Consider the following 14,798-nt stretch of genomic DNA (forward strand, 5'->3'; position numbering starts at 1 on the left):
AGATCAAAATTGAATTGCAAGCTGATCTATTCACAAAATGTCAAAAGTGCTTGTTATAAATCTTTCTTTGAGACTCCTTCACCGGCATAAATTTCATGCAGAGATTGCAAATTGCATGTATGATACCCAAGGGCTCACCTTTTGGGTGAAATATTCACCTAAATGTCATGTTTCTTCAACAGCTCGATCTTTGCTCACAGAAAGTTTCTCATTTCAATCAATAATTAAACAAAGTAAATAAATAAATAAATACATGAGTAAATAAGTAAATTAATGATCAAACAAGTTAAATTATTGCACCCCTCAACCCCTCATGCATTATATTGTGTCCCAGTGATCTCAAAAACAAAAATTCACAACACAACCAAATACAGAAACTCACTGTAAATACTCACAATGCACATACAATGAGGATGCTCAAATAAACAAAAAACCTCGCCTTTCAGGTAATCGAAGACAACACTGGCGTGTATACATTGAACAATAAGCATGTCCCAGCCAGGTTTGTCACTTGTTTGGGGTCCCCTTGAAACATGTCCTTTGTTGTCTGTGCTATTTGTAGCGTGCTTCTGTATTTGGTTGCGCTGTGATTATTTGCAGCACATATATTGTCAAACTGACAAAGACGTTTTCTTAATTTGCTGGTGTTTTTTCTATTTGCATGTTTTCTTCAGTTGCAGCGCATTGAGCGCTCTCGACCTTTACAGACTTTATAAACTTTATAGTAAATATAGCAATAGACAAACTAATAAATATATTGCATGTACTTCTGAATAATGAACTGAAGAAAGAGATTTATAAATTGTATAAACGTCATTAATACCTATTGCACAGCATTTTAAAAGTTCTGCATGCATTCTGTATGGATCTTGTCGTTATACGGTGAAGATTTAAAGTATTAACTTAGTACACAGCATGATTAAATTGCAGCTTATCTCTGTGTCTGGAAGTGTGTTTTGTGAATGCCTGTCAGACGGAGAGTCCCTGAGAACACGCTTAGTGTCTGTACAAGTACCGCTGTAATCAAGCACCTGATCAGCCAAGCAAAAGGCATTTATATAACGATGACATTTACAAGGATTTATACCATTAAATGATAAACTCTTCTGTGGTCTTGTGTAAACAAACTAATTTTCTGTCAATTTGTTTTTTTTAATTTCATGAATAAATAGGATATATAGGAATAAATAGGAAGTTAATATTAACAACTGTTTCTATGCATTTATTTTGGATTTATTGTCAGTTCACATGAGTAGGGTACTTTGTAACTATGTGTGTGATCAAAGACCATTTATGACCAGGAAAAACACTGTAAAAGCATGCTGAGGGTCTATCTGATGTGTGATGGAGATGTACTGCACCTCTGAGTATATTCAGATTGGAGTCATTCAATCACAACTGATGACAGCAACAAAGATGAATAATAAGATTATGAAGAGATTTCTCTTGAAAATTGATTCATGCCTTAAAATAGCTTGAATGTACCTCTACACCCTTGCTTCATTTAGTATATGCAGATGAACGGATTTAGTATACACGGATGAACATGCAAAATAGTCCCGGCCTCCACTCAATCACACCAGCTCGGACTACCAGATCCACTTACAGTAATGTTCAAGCACTTGGATTCATCAGTATGGCTTTGGAACGACATGATTGAACAACGACCATTTTTATTTGTGGATTACTATTCCTTTAATAGCAACATTGAACAGTCATTTTCACATTTCTGTCTGGTGCCACTAGTTGTGCAGGAATGACATGCTTCAGTTTACATTTACTGAATAAACTACAACAAAGATAAGTTACCTTCTCATTCTTCTCCTCTTCCTTCTCCTTTTCTTTCTCTTTGTCCTCCGTCTTTTCAGAGGGAACAACCACCATTGTGAGTTTGCGCGCAATCTGCTTGGCCTCCAGGATCTCTCTCTTGTGCTCTTCAACAATGCTGGAGTCCAGTGGAAGAAGCTGTGGAAAGAGACATAAGAGTGTTAACATTGGCATCAAAAGGCATAATGATCAAAAAAACAAACAAACAAACAAAAAAAAAAAAAAAAAAAAAAAAAAAAAAAACAGTACCCAGTTGCATAAAGCACCTTAATTTTTTCCCTCAAGTGTGATACTTAAACCATGATTTCATCTTAGCTAAGGAAATGATTTGAGGGTGTTGCAAATAATCCTTTAAACACTTCTCTTAGGTAAAGCTAGGTTCACACTGTGCAATTTTGACCACAATTTGGCCGTTTCCTTGTTTTTCAAGACAAGCCATAATCAAAATGAACATTAGAGATTATTTTTGTTAGTCACCATTCCATGACCATGTGTAATGCAGCTCACAGTCACCGAACATATATGAGTTGATGTAAAACCCTGGACAAGTTTTCATGTGTGCGTCAGTTTTTAACACGTTCGATTTTCTTACAGTCTGACATTATTGACAGCTGAGATCCCACAGTGTGACATGAGGATTATGTTCACACAGTCTGAAAAGCAACAATCGTAAAAAAAAAAAAAAAAAAACTATTATAAATTGCACAGTGTGCGCCCGGCTTAAGGAAACCGTTAATTGATTTATGACAGAGACCCAGGATTTGCCATAACAAACACCTATTGTTGCCATGGACACGTTATTTCTTAACACAGATTGTAGTAAATCTTCATAGAAAACAGCATAATATAGATAAGGAAAACAAAAAAGAAAACCAAATATTAAAAAGAGAAGATCCAGATGAGATGTAAACTCAAAAGGATAGTTAAACCAATAATGAAACTTTAATAATTTCATATTAATTTATAAATTCTCAAATCGTTCCAAACCCAAAAGACTTTCATTCATCTTTGGAACACAAATAAAGATATTTATAATATTCTCTCATGATTTCTGTCTAATCATTGAAATACATAAAAGTAATCCACATGCTGTTTCAGAAGCTCAAACGTGCATGCTTGAAGTGCAACCAATGAGGATTGTTCTCGCACGCACATTTGATCTTAAGTTCACCATATTTGATATGTGCTATGTATGTAATTTGATTAATGCTTATGTGAACAAACACCCAAATTATTATCTGTTTATCATATAAAGCAGCCAATCATATTTCGTTAGAAGACTTGGATTGAACCTGCTCGCTCCATGTAACATTTAAGGTGAAGTTTTCCAAACCTTATGTCATACTTTTTATTAAAAAAATAAAAAAAATAAAAAATTTCAGTTATTTTTAAGGGATTACTCAAATGAAATATAGACACTTAAGGGAAATTCTAAGGGTTTATGACATTAAGGAACACCTGAGTGCTATTTTCTGCAACACCTGTAAGTTTAAGGGAAACCCAAGGACAATTTTAGGGGAAAATTACACTTAACCGAGCACAGGCCTGTTCAGATAGGGTCACTATTTGATACAAATCAGAGCAATGGACCATCAAGTTGTTAAGAACAAGCTCAGTTTGTCCAGGGCTAATTACACCTGTCATGTGTAGCTTAATGCATATTCTCCCATGGATTTAACCGTGGTATTAAAACAAGCCTTCATATTGTGTATTTCTGTTGCAGATTTTGTAACCATTTTCCTCTCTGAATATAAAATGTGAATATCTAAATGGCATTACCCCAAGCATGACATTAAGCTGGCACTATGTTCTAAGCTGCTCTATTATGAGCGTGATGCTCCAGATACATGTAGATCCCACATCAACAGCAAATATTCAATCTTGTCCACATGGACATTAATACCATGTGTAAATGGAGTCAAAGTGCATCTGCAATTCTAATAAGCAGAATTATGTTTTTAAACTACCTAAAAGGACGGCATTTTTCTGCTTGTTCTGCTCAAAAGAAATACATTTGACAATAGCGAATCACCTTCAGCCAGAAAAGGAAGATGCGGTTAATGTACAGTATGACATCAGTTCATGACATCACTGTTCTCCCAAAGGCACAGATATGGGGGTAAAAGTCAAAGGATTAGTTCAACCAAAAAATGAAAATTCTGTCATTAATTACTCACCCTCATGTCGTTCCACACCCGTAAGACCTTCGTTCATCTTCAGAACCTAAATTAAGCTATTTTTGATGAAATCCGATGGCTCAGTGAGACCTCCATTGCCAGCAAGATAATTAACACTTTCATATGCCCAGAAAGTTACTAAAAACATATTTAAAACAGTTTATGTAACTAAAGTGTTTCAAACTTAATGTTATGAAGTGATAAGAATACTTTCTGTGCGCCAAAAAATAAATAAATAAATAAATAAATTTCTAGTGATGAGCAATTTCAAAACACTGCTTCATGAAGCTTCGAAGTTTTATGAATCTTTTGTTTTGAAACAGTGGTTCGGAGCGTGTATCAAATTGCCAAAGTCACACATTTGAAAGTGTTAATTATCTTGCTGGCAATGGAGGCCTCGCTTAGCCATCGGATTTTATCAAAAGTATCTTGATTTGTGTTCCAAAGATAAATGAAGGTGTGGAACAACATGTGGGTGAGTAATTAATGACAGAATGTTCATTTTTGTGTGAGCTAACCCTAAAAGACCCACCAAGTGTAGTAGGCCTATAACAACTAATAAATAAAATCAAAAAAATGAAAATAAATCAACAAATTTGGTAGTAACTTCACTTTACAGCAGTGAATAACGCATTTCTATGGACAAAACTACGGCAGCACGGTATTGGAAAAAATTCACATTGTGATATTTTGTTTTACTGCGATTTATATTGCAATATGAAAATTTTACCAGATGACTTGAATAGCTCTATTTGGAAACAAATTAATCATTCTAGAATGATTGGGGTGACTTTGTAGGGGAGTGAATCTGCATAAAAAAAGCTTAAAAATGAAATTTACTTAAGACATTTTTGAATGTGAACTAGGGCTGCGTGATTATGGCAAAAATCATAACTGTCAATTATTTCTTTGATTTTGTAATTGCGATTATGTTGATTACTAGAATTAACATAAAATACTCTTTTGTAGAAGGGGCAACTGCATGAAGTGTAACCCGTGCTGGCAAAATGAGTCAAGATCTACCTTCCTGCAAAGTTCAGCTCCAACCCTGATCCAACACAACTGAAGCAGCCAATTAAGATCATCAGAAGCACTTGATAATCACAGACAGGTGTGTGTGATCAGGGCTGGGCCTGAACTCTGCATGTAGGTAGACCTCCAGGAACAGGATTTGGCACTCTTGGGTTAAACTTCTTGTTCAGAGCAAAAATGTTACTATGATTACCACTATGTCAGTCATTGCAATTTTGTCAGTGACTCACACACAGAACTGCATTTAAATGCAGTTGTCACTCCTGAAACATTGCAGTGTGTGCATAGCAATTGCTCCTCTAAGCAATATGAAAAACTGGCTGGGCACGGCACAACTACAAATAGCTCCAAAAGTCCAGTATCATCGCATTTTTACAGTTTCAGTACTGATGATGCCACTTCAAACAGCATCTTCCACTCACATGAACGTAGAGGTCTTCAAGAGCGATGAGGTTGTGTTGAAGAAGAGCTGCGGCGATGTGGTACAGAGATGATGGCGTTTCTCCATTAGGCTCCTGTGGACACAAAAACACCAGATCAACATGACTACAGACAGGGATCTCCTTTAAGAGAAGGGCGAACAAATCCAGCTGCGCAAAATAATGTTCACTACACTTCCAAGTATTTGATCACAGTGTATTCCTACTACTTTTGTACATTTGAAAAAAGTTATAACAGAAAATTATACTTGACACAGCTGTCATCTTGTATGAGTCAGTGAATATTACTGCACAATAACATGAACTAAAACCAAAGGCAGAGTTATCAGTATAGTTGCCATGCCAACTGATATATTCTGTACTGCAATGACAAACATTCAGATAAGACTGGAAATATTTCTGAAATTTTGCCCAACATTGGCTGTGTTTTAAAACCTGGTAATGTGCCTAACTAGAATGCATTTTTTTGACTCAAATGCATAAGATAACCAAGTAGGGTGAGAAATTTTCTTTTCCACTAAGGGGCATCGGTGTTGTATTTTATTTTATTTTTTTTTTAATCCAGTTCTTAAATTTAACCAATTACTTCAACCAGAACACTATAGACTGCTACCCATAATATTATCAACTTCAAAGCCATCTTTACACTGCAAAGGTGGAAGAGAAGCTGCATCTGACATGGCATTTATGTTTATTTACACAGACTGTTTAATGCTCCTAAAAAGTGGAATTTACAAAATATAAAAATACAGTAAAAAAAAAAAAAAAAAAAACAGGAACTCATTAAAGGGCAGGGCTGCACCATGACAAAAATCATATTTGTATTTATATTAATGATGTTTACTTTTGATTGTTTAATACATTAACGTTTTTGTGTTTGCCTTTTTTGCTCCCTTATCTTGAATTTGGGGGGCATTTTGTACATTTTGATGGCATTTTTGCCCCAAGCTAGGGCTGCACGATATATCGTTTTACCATCAACATCGAGAGTCACATCGCAGCATGTGCGATGTCAAGTTTAAGGATCGTAGTTAATCCCTGATCTGTACAGATCTGTACAGCTGCCCCCTGGTTTGGAACGCATGTGATTCGTGGATTAATTGCAAAGTTTAGCCATAATAGAGTAAAAGTTTATCATTTGCCTGTGTTTTTAAGTCCTGCCAGTTTAAACATCAAGCACAAGAAGAATGGAACTTACACACTGTTTCTGTGCATGCAGAGAGTGCCGCACATACAGCATGTGAACACCAAATTCAGTTCTCTTTTTCTTCTTTTTGAGCTTGAATGGTCACATGCACGCAAAAGTCAGTCAAAATGCCCGTCTCAGTGAGTATCCTTGTTAACACAGTCTGTTATGTGTTGTAAACAATTGAGAAAGAAACGGATGCGTATAATTATATTGGATCTGTGCATTCGTCTTAAACTAACAGCAGCCTAATATACCAGCAGCTGTTTGTCACCAATGTTAAACAAACAACAAAAGAGAGAAAAAAAAACTTGTGTAGCTTTAAAAAAAGATAAATTGTATCAATTACACCTAATTATATTTAATTTATACAGTGAAGACTATGCAGTGTTATTTTACTTTTGATTATTCAACATCTGTACCTGAATACAGTTAGATTTACTTGAAAAACAAAGCAGTGTTTATTTCATTTGTATTTTTGTTCTAATGTATTTATCTATGCTTATTTGCTTGCTATGCTTGTAATTTGTTTATTTTCTATGCAGATACACTACCCTACAAAATCACCCCAATCATCCTAAAACGATTAATTCTTTTTAAATAGAGCTATTCAAATCATCTGCTGAAATTGTTTTCTTGTCGCAATACATCATATATTACAGAAAAACAAAATATCACAATATCAAGGTTTTTTTTGTTGTTGTTTTTTTTTTTCTCAATATTGTGCAGCCCTACCCCAAGCCCCCATTAATTTCCCCCATTAATTTATTTCCATTAATTTTTTGGAGCAAAAGCATTTAGTAACATGTATTTGATTGTAATGAAACCGATATCTGATTTGTGTGGGTTTGCATTGAGGAAGCACGTCAAGAACTGCATGCTGAAGTGGACGTGGTGATGGACTGTACCTGGTGGAACTTGAACTTGAAGCCAAGCATGTGGCAGAGGGTCTGGTGCTCGCACATGTAGGACTTGATAAGAGGGATGAAGAACTCATCGTGGTCAGAGCGACACTCATACACCTCTAAGATGATGTCCAGCACGCGGTTTGGGTCCAGATTGAAACATCCTGTGGACAGAATCACCTCATGATTTCAATGACAGTTATGACACACAACAGCTGTAATTATGACAGCTGGTTTGAGCTCACTCAAGTGATCAAAAACTTGTTCTGGGCTGCTGTCCCAGTCATTTTCAGGGCTCAGCAGACATGACCCAATGACCCGGGGCAAGTGTCAGAGTTTCATCTGTCATTTGCCCTACTGGTTCACACTACATGTGTTTTTATAAGGGATTGCTCAATATCACTTTTTCTGTCTGATACAGATACTGCAACCTTGAGTATCTGCCAATACCAATGCCAATCCGATAATCATCCCGATTCTTCTTTATCAGTTTAGAATACTCATTCTTCATTACCTTGCTAATGACACACTGCTTCTTTATATATTAAGAAAAAAACAGTACAAACAAACATAAAAATATAAAAATTTGTGTATATTGCCAAAAAAAAATTATATTTAAGGCCCAGGTATACTTCATTTTCCATGTCTCGAGCAAAGTCTTGTCCGCACACCTTTTTTAAAGTATACTCAACTGCAGATAAGTGCATTAGACACATGCACAGTACAATTGCTTTTTTATACTCTACCAGACATCAGAGGGCAGCACTGAGTCATGTTAGGATCGAAGAAGAAAGCTAGCGGGGTCTGCCATCGCATGCAAAGTTCAGAATGAGAACCCAAAAAAAAAAAAAAAAAAAAAACACGTGGAGAAGGATATGCTGCTTTGTTTACGGTTTTGAATCGCTCCTTCCGCATTCTTCTTTGACTACTGCACAGTACATCACAACTGTGCGTATTGCCACCTAGTGGACTCTTCTGTCTCAACATTCACCTGCCACATGCGCTGTTGTACGTGTGGTTACAAAAACTGGGCTGCATGTGGATGGTGCGCTCGGATGTGCGATGTATACTTTGGGCTTTAAGCTAGAATTAAAATTAACAGTAATTCCAGGGGAAAATATTGAATTCAACAATGTTATAAAAAAATAAAATATATTAATTATGAAGTGAAAATGAATGTAGACCTTTCATAGCTACAACCGGTAAAATGTTAAATTTTTAAAAATACAATCACAAATTACTATTTGTGTTACATTTACTTCTACATAAATATATACACAGTGTAAACAGATTTTCTTTAGAATGTATGGCACATTATTTTTTTAAATAGAAAAACAGACATGACATATGATAGAGAAAACAGACTAAACAGTAATCATCTTTGTGAAAACAGACTCTAACAGAGAGCCACAAAGTGCTTATGCACATTTTGGGCAAAAAAAGTGATTTTCAGCTTACATCTTGATTGTATTTTTTTTTTTTTTTCTGTAAGAATAATTGAATATATTAAAATTATAATTAAATAGTTATAAATTTTATTAATACAACTATATTTGTTTAAATGATCATTCTGCAGCCACCTTGAAGGTTTGCAGAGGCTGCCTGGTTGAGAAGCACTGAGCTTCAAGAAGATCTACTGTTGGAAGTCATCATCATCATCATACATCAAGAAGTGTACAGTGATCATTTAATAATGAAGTTTAGCTCATGGGTCATTACGAAAAGTGATGCGATGCATATTGTACCTATTAATGACTTGATGCTCTCCAGAACGATGTGGCTGGTGAGATTCCCGGACAGGTCCTGCCCAAGCTCCGTGATCAGCTTAGCGTAACCTTCATTCTCCTCACGCAACAAATTGAACTTCTGCTGTTTGTAACTACAGAGTGAAGGATATAAAGTTACACCGTGACCGAACAATAACTTAATGCAGTCATCTCAAAAAAATGAAGCACATCAGAGCTGAGGTCTGGTGGTCACGGGCAGCAGTGTGAGGCTAATGCCACCCTCGGACGTATGCCAGGCATTTCAGAAGATGACATGAAACCAATTACTTCATTGGAACATGCTTAAGTTAATGAAACGACTGTTAGATGGCATGTAAAGAACTGTGTTATGGGTAGAGAGAGGGCTTTCAGGGCAGAGTGTGCTGTAATCTTGATAAAACTCATTAAAAAAGACCTACACAAAGGCATGAAATTAATCATCATCAGGGGAGTCCAGGCTATGCTTTTCATTTACAGCAAAATGAGGCTGGGGACATTTTATAGATTCAAAACAACATGCTGAATGTGCAGAAAGCAGTGACCTGTGCCTGAAAGAGAACAACACGGTACATTTCAGTACATGAACTCAAGGTGTTTTATACCCAGTGACTAAATCTAAAAGCTAAACTGTCATCTGAACTCATCACACCAAGCAGTTCAACAGAGGTCAAACTCTTCAGATGCAAAATGATCACAAACAAAACAAATTAAATTTGTTTTAATGCAAGCCTCTAAAACCAACCATGCTGCCCCATTTCTGGAAAAGCACTACAATCCCATGTAGCATTGTGATATAATTGAATTAAAAAGATGGGTAAATGTAAAAAAAAATTTAAATGTAAATGTTGATTATGTACATAGAAACAGTATATTTTAGTTTGATAGCACAGGGATACTAACTTTTACACTATTTACAGTGCATCATGGGAGTGGACAAGTGTTGTCAAAAGTACTGGATTTCGGTAACAAGTCGGTACTGAAATTATTAAAATGTGATGATACCAGCCTTTCCCCCTAGCATTTTGAGCACTGTTGAGCGGTTTCGTAAAAACCTGTTTGTCCATTGTGTTCACGCACTCAACAGATATGATTGGCTACAATGATCAATGCAACGGAAGTGTTTGAAAGCAGGAGTGGGAGTGTTTGAAAGCAGGTTGAACAACATGCTGAATGTGAATCAGTGGCTTCTGTAAGCGTTCGGTGAAGAGTCTCAAATATGACTACTTACAAGTTTTTGAAGTGTTGATCATTGTAGTCAATCACAAACATATCTGATGAGCATGTGAACGTGAATACAGTGGCCAATCAGAGGCGTTTATGAATCTGCTCAACAGCGCTCAAAATGCTAGGGGGAAATGCTAGTATCGTCACATTTTTTAAAATTTCAGTAACGACTTGGTAGACCGACAAGAGTGGACCTGCTCTAAAGAGCCTGTTTGGATTAAATTGTTTTATTTGTGATAACGCAATGAAACATGCCAAATTGTGCAAACATAATTTTTGGTCAGGCTGTCGAATAAAGAAATTATGAACACAATTAAGAACCAACAAAGTATTAATAACCGATTATGTTGCTGTAGTTTACCCATTTTTTGTTAAATATTTTTGTCAGATAAATACCTTAACCAATTTTAGCATTTTGTTCTATTATTTTCCTCATATTTCGACCGTTTAATTGATCTTGTAGGGACATTAAAAACAATTATCCCCAAACCAGCCCCCTCTGGACATCACTTTTGGCCACTACTATATATTTCTGTTATAACTTAAAGCTAAACTGAACGTTTATTTTGATGGGTTGTCATGAAGACCTTTGAGTTTCTGTGTGTATCTGATAGTTTTTCTCAAATCCTGAAATACTGGTGAAGAGACTCTGCAGATGAAGTTCATGCCCTCATATAGTGAGACGGCTTACTCTGAAAACACCATGAACATTGCGTACACTTCAGTGCGTGTCATTTACGATACCGCGCCATTGATTCAGACATGCAGACTTGATTTGATTTGGTGTATAGCCCTTCTTTTGACTTATTCATCCAAAATTTGCCAAATTCTATGACATTCCAGGTTATATAGAAAATGTTATTTTTAGCACTGGATTCAGTCCGCATTTTCCACATTGCGGAAATCGTTGGGCCGTACATTTGGCTGCCTCTCAAAACATTGCAAGTTTCCTATCTAGACAGCATTTTTTGGAACATGCAGGCTAAAAACTCTAAGGAGGCAGCTCAATAGAGTTTGAGAGGATTGAGGCTGCAATGCCCAAATGTTGTCTCGGTAGGTAGCACATTCGGACTGTGTTGCCCATGCTTGCTGCACAGCCAGGCCACATACTAGATTTTGAGACCATGATTCGGCAGCCATATCACCCTGTAGCCCAAGACTGGTTGCCCACTGAAGCTAAGCAGGGCTGAGCCTTGTTAGTACCTGGATGGCAAACCTCCTGGGAAAACTAGGTTGCTGCTGGAAGAGGTGCTAGTGAGACCAGCAGGGGGTGCTCACCCTGTGGTCTGTGTGGGTCCTAGCGCCCCAGTATAGTGATGGGGACACTTTACTGTCAAAAAGCACCATCCTTCGGATGAGACTTTAAACTGAGGTCCTGACTCTCTGTGGTCGGTAAAAATCCCAGGAATTGCTGCGAAAAGACTAGGGGTATAACCCTGGCATCCTGGCCAAGTTTGCTCATTGGCCTCCTAATCATCCGCATATACTGATTGGCTTCATCACTCTGTCTCCTCTCCACCAATAAGCTGGTGTGTGGTGAGTGTTCTGGTGCAATATGGCTGCCGTCGCATCATCCAGCTGGATGCTGCACATTGGTGGTGATTGAGGAGATTCACCCTTACATATGTAAAGCGCTTTGAGTACCCAGAAAAGCGCTAATAAAAGTAATAAATTATTATGATTCCTTAAAATGGTCTTGGTAGGAAGCACATTAACCCTTTAAAACCGGATGTGTCGTCGGCGACACATCCAACCAAGCGAAATCAGGGTATACAAGAGAGGAGGCGATTGAGTTTATTTTTGATGACACTTGAGAGGAGGCTGAGCGGGACTCTTCAGACCCGGAGTCTGCATATTCAGACGTTGAGGAGGCGTATGCTGCTGGTGTTGATCCAGACGTAGATTGGTAAGTGAAACGTGTCCTTTGTTTCTAATTAAGCTGTGAGAAATGTCAGTAAAATATACATAGTTCCACTGAAACACCACTGTTTCATGCATTTCATGTGTGCGCATGTATGTGTGTGTTCATGTGTATGCATGGGTTTGCGTTCATGTGTATGCATGCATGCCTGTGCTTTCATGTGTTTGCGTTCATGTGTATGCGTGCATGCCTGTGCTTTCCTGTGTTTGCGCTCACGTGTATGCTTGCATGCCTGTGCGTTCGTGTGTTTGCATTCATGTGTACGCTTGCATGCCTGTGCTTTCGTGTGTTTGCGTTCATGTGTATGCTTGCATGCCTGTGCTTTCGTGTTTGCGTTCATGTGTACGCATGTATACCTGTGCTTTCATGTGTTTGCGTTCATGTGTATGCGTGCATGCCTGTGCTTTCATGTGTTTGCGTTCATGTGTATGCGTGCATGCCTGTGCTTTCATGTGTTTGCGTTCATGTGTATGCTTGCATGCCTGTGCTTTCCTGTGTTTGCGCTCACGTGTATGCTTGCATGCCTGTGCGTTCGTGTGTTTGCATTCATGTGTACGCTTGCATGCCTGTGCTTTCGTGTGTTTGCGTTCATGTGTATGCTTGTATGCCTGTGCTTTCGTGTTTGCGTTCATGTGTATGATTGCATGCCTGTGCTTTCGTGTGTTTGCGTTCATGTGTATGATTGCATGCCTGTGCTTTCGTGTTTGCGTTCATGTGTATGCATGTATGCCTGTGCTTTCATGTGTTTTCATGCATGTGTTTGCGTTCATGTCTTTGCATGCATGTGTGTGTTCCTGCATGTGTGTATGCCTGTATATGTGCGTGCATTCAAGTGTTTTGAATACATGCCTGTATGTGCATTCATGTGTTTGCATGCATGAATGCGTGATGTGTGCAGGCTTTATTTTTATTTCATTGTTGTGTTGTTGTATTTATAGTTGCTGCGTTTTTTTTTTTTTTTTAACAATGTTGCTTTTACTAATGTATAGTTTCATAATGAAAATACATATATGAATATAAAGTGAGTTTGTAACACAAGGTTGTATTTTTTTTTCCTCAGTGTGGCTTCTGAAGAAGCAAATCCTCCATCCACATTCTCCACGACGACACCTCAGAGGGGCTGTGGGCGCAGCTGTGGACGCAGTCATAGCCGTGGACTCAGTTATAGCTGTGGACGCAGTCCTGGCTATGAGGAATCACGTAGCCTTTCACCAGTAACACAAGGGGAAAGATGGAAGACGGAGGCAGAACCTTATATACTGCCCAATGTTCCAAGGTTTACTCCCAAGAGAATGCCTGGAGTGCAGCCTCCACTCATATTTGGAAAAATGTCTCCGCTTGATATTTTCAGTCAGTATTTTGATGACAAAGTCCTAAAGATCTTGTGTGAAAACACAAACAAGAAAGTGGTGAGAAATCTGGAGAGGGGTAGGAAATTTACATGGGCTGAAATATGCCCTGAAGAAATTAAAAAGTACATTGGTCTGGTTCTCTACATGGGTGTGATGGATCTGCCAAAAGTGAGGGACTTCTGGAGGAAGAAGACTTTGTTTCATGTTCCCTTTCCCGCTACTGTGAGGTCCAGAGATTGTTTCCTAACAATCTCCTGCAATCTGCATATCAGTGATCCAATGGAAGATGCAGAGAATGACAAGAAACGGGGCACAGAGGCATATGACTGTCTCCAGAGTGCAACCACTCTTGGACATTATGAGGAACAGGTGCATGTCTATTTACCACCCTAAACAGCACATTTCTGTTGATGAGAGGATGGTTGCCACTAAAGCCAGGGTATCCTGAAGGCCAAGCCCACTAAGTGGGGCATAAAACTTTTTGTGATGGCTGATGTCAACGGCTACACCATTGACTTCAAAATCTACACCAGGAAGTCAAAATTTTCATCTGGGAAAGGCCTGTCTTGTGTCTGTCTGGTGAACCAAGACGACCTGGGGTCAGGTTACGTGGTTTATTGTGACAATTTTTATACAAGCCCTCTCCTCTTTCGTCACCTGCGGCAGCTGGGATTTGGTGCTTGTGGGACTTACCGAGAAGGAAGAGCTGGTGTACCAAACAAAATGCCCTGAACAAAAGGTCACCAAGAGGCTCCATTCGCTGGATCAGAGATGATGACCTTCTGTTTGTGAAGTGGATGGACACAAGGGAGGTCTCCATGTGCACAACTGTCCACACGGTGTACAGTGGGGAGACTGTGCTGAGGTGGCAGACAACAGAGGATGGGCAAAAACAGAGGGTCCCTGTTCCCAGGCCAACTGCAGTTCGGCAGTATATGGGGGGAGTTGACACCTCAGACCAGATGCCG

At 38.3% G+C, this 14,798-nt stretch overlaps 1 protein-coding gene across 3 annotated transcripts in view; it reads right to left on the minus strand.

Annotated features, from left to right (window-relative positions):
* thoc2 (THO complex 2) overlaps positions 1–14,798 on the minus strand; it is a 108,945-nt gene that overhangs the window by 72,855 nt on the left and 21,292 nt on the right. For all 3 annotated transcript variants that reach the window (XM_048176218.1, XM_048176220.1, XM_048176217.1), the window contains exons 7-10: positions 9,313–9,446; positions 7,571–7,731; positions 5,459–5,551; positions 1,810–1,965 (exon numbers count right to left, since the gene is read on the minus strand). In XM_048176218.1, the coding sequence (XP_048032175.1) occupies positions 1,810–1,965; positions 5,459–5,551; positions 7,571–7,731; positions 9,313–9,446 (544 nt within the window). The remainder of the gene's footprint in view (positions 1–1,809; positions 1,966–5,458; positions 5,552–7,570; positions 7,732–9,312; positions 9,447–14,798) is intronic.

The sequence above is a fragment of the Megalobrama amblycephala genome, linkage group LG23 (assembly GCF_018812025.1).
Source record: "Megalobrama amblycephala isolate DHTTF-2021 linkage group LG23, ASM1881202v1, whole genome shotgun sequence".
In the NCBI taxonomy this organism is placed as follows: Eukaryota; Metazoa; Chordata; class Actinopteri; order Cypriniformes; family Xenocyprididae; genus Megalobrama; species Megalobrama amblycephala.